The 7429-nt window shown below is 51.9% G+C and overlaps 1 protein-coding gene across 1 annotated transcript; it reads left to right on the top strand.

The window, feature by feature from the left end:
• Positions 1 to 257: 257 nt before the first annotated feature.
• On the top strand, positions 258 to 7355 carry znf366 (zinc finger protein 366; the record flags this gene model as incomplete). The annotated part of the gene is made up of 7 exons (XM_080004182.1): positions 258 to 352; positions 2355 to 3407; positions 3646 to 3813; positions 3978 to 4128; positions 4331 to 4522; positions 5952 to 6126; positions 6664 to 7355. Exons 2-7 carry the CDS (start codon positions 2362 to 2364, stop codon positions 7353 to 7355), a joined length of 2424 nt encoding a protein of 807 aa, XP_079860308.1. The 5' UTR covers positions 258 to 352; positions 2355 to 2361.
• Positions 7356 to 7429: the final 74 nt, after the last annotated feature.

The following is a 7429-nucleotide window of genomic DNA, read 5'->3' as shown; positions in this document are numbered from 1 at the left end:
CTGGTTAATAGTTTGAATCCAGTCAGCTACCCCAGCTCCTTCCCAAAGCTCTGTAAATCCCTGCTCGAGAAATGGAGATGTCTATCTAGTGTTTCCTTATTTTTCTGCAGGAAAGCACTAGGCTTGTTGACTTCCTCTCCCCTCCCTTCCTTCCTTCTCTCCGAAGGTACTCATCTGAAAAATGAGAACAAAGTGATTGTTCCTGTTCTCTTTCTTAAGTCACTACAGATGCTGTCCGCAGACGGGCGTCTCACTATCAGACGGCGAGCGGAGGCAGGTAGAGCGGCAGCCACAGCTCCCCAGCCCACACAGAGACACCGAGCCGCAGTGGATCCACTCTGCTCCACTGCTGGTGAGTCCCATGCGCACACACACACACACACACACACACACGCACGCACACAGACACACGCACACGTGCACACATGCACACACACACACACACACACACACACACACACACACACACACACACACACACACACACACACACACACACACACACACATGCACCGCACTGGCATCAGGGCAAAGGAGGGGCTACTCCTGGGTGCCTGGGGTGTAATGGATTGTTTGGAATGCAGGGCAAGGCGACGGGACTGGGACTGGTGAGGTGGGATGGGGGGAGAGGTGAGGTGGTGGTGGTGGTGGTGGTGGTGGTAGTGGTGGGGTGGCTCTATGGGGTCTATGGATGCTATAACTTAATTATTATTGAAGGGTGATCGAATGGAAAAGCTTTGGAATTCAACGGAATTGGGTTGATTTCAATAGAAATTGCATTGAATTGAAATGGGAAATGTGTGGAGTGTGTGTGTGTGTGTGTGTGTGTGTGTGTGTGTGTGTGTGTGTGTGTGTGTGTGTGTGTGTGTGTGTGTGTGTGTGTGTGTGTGTGCTGAACAAGCAGAACACTGAGATGTCGTTTGGTGCCTTGAAATAGCTGCACGTGCATCATTTTGAGAAAAATCATAATGAAAAATGTCAAAACCGTGCTACTAGGTGACTCGACCGCAATTGTTCTTGACCGTGTTTGATTTTGACACAGGCGGGACCGATGCCTGTCTTGTTTGTAACTCACAGAAACATGTTATTCGGCAATTACCAAGATTCAAGATTCAAGATTTTTTATTTGTCACATACATATACATACTTTCATACATATATGCAGTGAAATGTAATGCAAAGTACCAGCAATGCAAAGTAAAGTGTGCTCTGCGTCTGAGAAGCGCAAACAAAATGAAACCTTATTAGATTGAGCGGGTGTTAATTCACCGATAATTTCATCATCATCTCAGAAACACATGAACATTATCACCATCGTCTCCATCGTTTTTCCTTCCATCCTAATCACTTACTGTCCGTCTCATGACCCAAGCCGTGGAACGGATCGATTTGTCGTTGAACTTTACAGGAGGCTGTCATCTGTCACAGGTGGCATAAAGTACACAGTAACTGAGGAATTACTCCGATATTTACAGCATGTGTGTGTAAATGTAATGCAGAAGTGAGGTGGTTCCCTCTTCGATTGATCTTCATCTCTCTCTCTAATTAACACTCAACTCTTCGCGTGTTCTGCATCTAGTACGATGCCCAGATACATGTGATTTGTGTAATTCCGAATCCTATTAATATCTCACAACTCCATATGGGAGTGTGGTGGCTCTCCGTAATGTCCTGAGATGAAGGCGTTTTTTTCCGTTTTTCTTTTTTTTTTTTCTTTGAGATTCCAGACTGTTGTTGTTTTAACATAATCAAATGGTACCATCGGTGGAAGTCAAAAAGAGGAAGTACCGGTCAGTCATCACTGAAAAAAAAAAAAAAAAAAGAAAAAAAAAAGATGAACAGAGCAGAGAGGGAAGGAGAGAGGGAGAAGTGAAAAGTGCGGTGGGAGGTGGAGGTGAACGTATCATGACTGACTTCCCTGTTTGGGGAGCGGAGGTGGGGTGGGGTGGGGGAAGGGAGATGGATGAGAAAGGGAGAAGTGAACGGTTTCGGGCTGAATACTGAGAGCTCTAGCGCAGGTAAGCCTGGTGAAAGCCCCCTCCCCCACCCACGCCCAAATAAGAATAAATCACAGAAAAAAAACATTGTGATGAATGACTCTGGTGCGGTTATGTGTTTACCACCACGGGCTGATGGTGAGGCTTGTATCATAAATAAAAAGGCAGCCCAAAAAGTCGGTGATAAAGTACCTAAGTAAAGGATCCGTCCTCTTTTGAAGGTCCTAAACCGCCCGGAGAGATAAATGACGTAATTCCCCATGTATTTCGAAAGTGAGAGACGCTATCCAAACATTTTGATGGGCAGAAAAAGATATTGTGGCATTAACGTCCTGGTTGTTGTTGTCTTCAACCTAGGGGGAAGATGGCGACGGACACGCTGGATTTCTCACTGGCGAGGAGCCCTCCCTTCCGGCCGGCGTCTCAGCACGGCTTCTACCTCAGCCCGTCCCAGCTCTACATGAGGCCCGCCAAGCTCTCCCCTCCGGGCTTCCCCGACACGTCCCCCGGCAGAGACGCGTACGGGTTCGCCCTCAGCCCCGCCGCCGCCGCCTCCAAGGGCGAACACCCCGACGCCCACAAGGAGGGATCGCAAAAACGCAAGAGAACCCCTTTCAAAATGGACGCCAAGGAAAGCCAGTCCCCCGGCAGGGAGGAGGGGGCGTGCGACGAACGAAGCCTTAAGAGGATTGTAGACTTCTCCCACCTATTCCCGCTCTCCCTCCCGCCGCTCTCCCTCGCCTCGCCCGCTCAGAAACCCATCCCCGGGATGATCGACCTCAGCAGGCTGCAGCTCGCCCACAGGACTCAGACCAAGCTCGAGCTTCCGGGCTTGGGCTCCCCTGTGCGGGTGAAAGAGGAGCCGCTCGGTTCTCCCCCGGTGTGGCACCCGCCACCGTTCTTCCTCCACCCTCCCTCTCCGTACTTTCCCTCCCTTCCTTCCCACCCGGGCCTACTGCCCTATCCGTTCTTCATGCCCAGGCCCGTCATGCACCTCTCCCACAGGACCTTCTATCCCAGAGACGGCCTTAAGCCCGGTCACCTCGCCCCGGACGGGAAGCCCCGCGGCGGGCTGAGCAGTGCGGAGAAGCTGGGTCTGAACATCCACGTGGACGACAGCTACTACGTGGACGTGGGGGGCGGGCAGAGGCGGTGGAAGTGCCGCATGTGCGAGAAGTCCTACACGTCCAAGTACAACCTGGTCACCCACATCCTGGGCCACAGCGGCATCAAGCCCCACGGCTGTCACCTCTGCGGGAAGCTGTTCAAGCAGCTGAGCCACCTGCACACGCACCTCCTCACCCACCAGGGGATGCGGCCACACAAGTGCCAGGTCTGCCACAAGGCCTTCACCCAGACCAGCCACCTCAAGAGACACATGATGCAGCACAGCGACGTCAAACCATACAGGTGAGGGCTTCAGGAAACAGAACGGTGCCACTTCCATTCGCTGTCCCTCGTCGCTGCTCCTCCTCGTCACCCTCTCATCCTGTTTTCCCGTCTCCTGTTGTTATCACCTCTTGTTTCCTTTTTTTTTTCTTTTTTTTTTTACCCGGCCCCTTCCTTCCTCCTCTCTCTCTCTCTCTCTCTCTCACCCTCTCTTTTTCTTTCTCTCTCTCTCTCTCTCTCTCTCTCTCTCTCTCCCCAGCTGCGGCGTGTGCGGCCGGGGCTTTGCGTACCCCAGCGAGCTCCGGGCCCACGAGCTGAAGCACGAGAAGGGCCAGGAGAACGTGTGCGTGGAGTGCGGCCTGGACTTCCCCACGTTGGCTCAGCTGAAGAGACACCTGACGGCCCACCGCGGCCCCACGCTGTACAGGTGAACGCCGCCACGCGGGAGCTCGGCTCACAATCACGGACGTCAATGTCGTTTGATTTCCTTTTCTCCGCATTCCGCTTTTACCGATCATCGGCTGAGTTCCCCTCGTCGCTGTTTTTTTCCTGAAGAAGAAAAGGGAGATTGAACCCGCCGTCTCTCTGCAGGTGCGGGGAGTGCCAGAAAAGCTTCCAGTACCCCAGCCAGCTCCAGAACCACATGATGAAACACAAAGACATTAGGCCGTACATCTGCAGCGAATGCGGCATGGAGTTCATCCAGTCGCACCACTTGAAACAGCACACACTCACTCATAAGGTAGGGTTTCCTTTTGGAAGGTATTTATCGGGGGGGGGGGGGATCTGCTTTTCGTTGATTTGCGTGGTAACCAGCATAAAATTAAATAATTCAGACATCAAACAATTGGCCCTAAATGGTCATGCATTTTGTATTGGGCTGAACAGTCTTTTCAATGCCTTCGTCACACATCCGTCTCCACCTTTGTCTCCTATCTTTTCAGGGAGTGAAGGAACACAAGTGTCGCATCTGCGGCCGGGAGTTCACGCTCTTGGCCAACATGAAGCGCCACGTGCTCATCCACACCAACATCAGGGCGTACCAGTGCCACATGTGCTTCAAGAGCTTCGTCCAAAAGCAGACGCTCAAGGCCCACATGATTGTCCACTCGGACATCAAGCCCTATAAATGCAAGGTGGGCCATCTCGGCTCGGTCGGCACGAAACGCGCTCGCATGAGGTAGCTGGGAGTTAAAAATAGCACGAGCAGCGTGCATGGGAAGGTTTGAATTGACAATAAAAAAATGCATTGGTCCGGGTACTACAATGCACTTTCAACAGAGGCAGCACACGCAACATCTACACAGCACCTCGGGTTTATGTTTCTTGACATTTAGTGAGACAGTTATCACCATAATAATCCCTGTTGGGGCTGACTCAATCAGGAGCCAAGGACGCCGTTTTTTGGTGGTAGCTACTGTTAAAGAACCTCCCCTGTGTGTGTGTGTGTGTGTGTGTGTGTGCGCGCGCGCGACCTTGGTGTGTGGTGGGTGGGCCGAGACGATGACCAGATAGCAGAGAGACTTTTGGCAGCGGGAGCCTCCTCGTCCATAGGAAGGATATCGCTGCACAAACTGCCTCTCTAACAATGGCCCCCAGCCTCCCCGGAGAACGGGGCCCGCAAATAGATTTCATCTCGCTTTCTCTGCTGCTGGAGGGAAGCTTCCTGTTTTCTCACGGTCCTCTTGGACGGTTTACAGTCCCTCTCTCCTCCTGGAGGAAAGGACCACCCTAATAAAAAAGAATGCAGAGGAAGGACAGCGCAGGAGCTGCCCTTCCCTTTTCTGCTCCTGGCCATGCCTCAGTGCGGCTTCCTCTCCCTCCCCCTCTCCCTCTATCCCTCTCTCCCTCTCTCTGTCTTTTGTATTTGTGGGCTAGGGTGTGTGCCCGTTTGTGTGTTGGTGTGCGCGGGCACGTGTGTGTGTGTGCGCGTGTGTTGCGTGTGTGTGTGCGTGCGTGCGTGTGTGTGTGTGTGTGCACGCGCGCACGTGTGTGTGTGTGTGTGTGCGTGTGTGTTGCGTGCGTGCGTGTGTGCGTGGGGAGGGGGGGATACAGAGAGAAAAATAGAGAAGGGGAAGACAGGGGAACAGGGATAGTGGGGAGGAGAAAGAGGATGTGGATGCAATTGTGAACGTCCGCGCCTGAGACATTCACTGGCGATTACGTGTTGCCGCGCAGCTCGGCATACCAGCACACTGAGTCATTTAGCACAAAAGTTACTTGGCAGGGGGAAAAAAAGAACGATATTGGGCCATTGTTTTCATATCTTTAAATAGTGTTTACTACAGAATGGAATGTTTTGTTGTGTTTCAAGGAATGTTATGTCCATCATTGCAAGCGTAATGCGCTCGTCTGTTGTGCTGCCGGCGACGGAGGTTTATCGAAATGCACGACCAAATACAAACAGATGATGAGTTGTTTATCAATAATTCCCGATCTCCGTCGTCCCTCAGCACAAATATATGAAATCCCTCGTTTTTTATTTTTGCGAGACGCGTGGGGATGCGCCGCCGGTGTTGTTGTTCCTGCGGCGGTAAAGTTCACTCTGTTTCCTTTGACTCGCAGCTCTGTGGGAAGGAGTTCAACAGGATGCATAACCTCATGGGTCACATGCATCTCCACTCCGACAGCAAACCTTTCAAATGCCTCTACTGTCCCAGCAAGTTCACGCTCAAGGGGAACCTCACGAGACACATGAAGGTGAAGCACGGCATCATGGACCGAGGGCTGGATCAAAGACGTAAGCTGGGAGTCTCCGTCGAAACTGTACCTTTGCACCTTTGTTCCTTTCTTGTCTCGTACTGTAAACTCCAGTGACCTGTCTCAGAGGACGGGATGAGATATGTTCAGAAAGACGAGACGAGAAGAGATCAGTTAAAACTTCATTTCCCCCGAATAAACAATTGGAAAAAGGTGCACAGCAAGGAAATGGGTGTGATAAAAGACTAGTCATAATAAAAGCTAAAATTGAAAATTACAATCAATAATACGAAATAGTAATTAAAATAATAAAGGAAATAATGAAAGTAGAAATTAATGTATGCATTAATATAATGCATAATGTACCCATACAAATTAGATGCAGTACAAATCCCAAATTGCTAATTGTTGAGTTGATATAGTAAAAAAATAATAAAAATAAAACAAAGGAAACACATTTATATATCAAAATAATATATGTATCTATTAATATATAATATCATTTATATAATGTATAATTTTGCTGAGGAGCCCCATGCAATTGTGATGCACATGTACTTTCTTTCTCTCATCGTAGTGTTTCGGCGTCGGGGGCGATTCTGCCTCCCCACTCCACTACGCCTGCTGAGCCACTTCAACCAGGAGGAGCCCTTTGACCTTTCCCAAAAGGCCCCCGACCTGCCCGGCCTGCACATCTCCCAGTCGGACGGAGAGAGCGTCCCCGGAAGCTCGTGCCAGGAGGAGGATGAGGAGGAGGAGGAGGAGGAGGAGGAGGAGGAGGAGGACGAGGAGGAGGAGGAGGAGGAGGAGAGCCTGTACAGGGGGAGCCAGTTCAGCCCCGAGGTGTATCCACACCAAGCCCCCCGCCCAGAGGGACGCTTTCATCCACAGCTGGAACCCGGGCGGAGGGACTACGGAGCCGAGGAGACCCAGACCCAGGGGGACCGGCGAGACCCGGGCCGCCCTGAGCACCGGGGCGGGAGTCACCGCCGGACCGGGTCCACACCGGGCCGCGAGTGGAGCCCACAGCCGGGCGGGACGCCGGAACACGCCCGCCACGAGTCCGATCCCGAGACGGGGGGCCGGGGAGAAGGGCGGCTCTATGACTCGGACGCCGAGCCGGGGCACGAGATTTACCCCAAAAAGCGAGGGAGGAAAATGCACCTGAGGCGGATCGGGTCGGCGGGGGACGAGGGGGTTCACCACTTGGTCACGGGGTATGTTCAAGTGAGGGAAAGTATGAACCCCGAGGAAGAAGAGGAAGAATGAGAAGAACGATAAGAAGAGGAAGAAGAGGAAGAAGAAGAAGAAGAAGAAGGGGAAGAAGGAAAGCATGAAAAAGA

The sequence above is a fragment of the Zeus faber genome, assembly GCF_960531495.2.
Source record: "Zeus faber genome assembly, chromosome: 7".
NCBI classification, from domain to species: domain Eukaryota; kingdom Metazoa; phylum Chordata; class Actinopteri; order Zeiformes; family Zeidae; genus Zeus; species Zeus faber.
The sequence above is the reverse complement of the archived record's forward strand: the minus strand, read 5'-3'. Positions and strand labels throughout refer to the sequence as shown.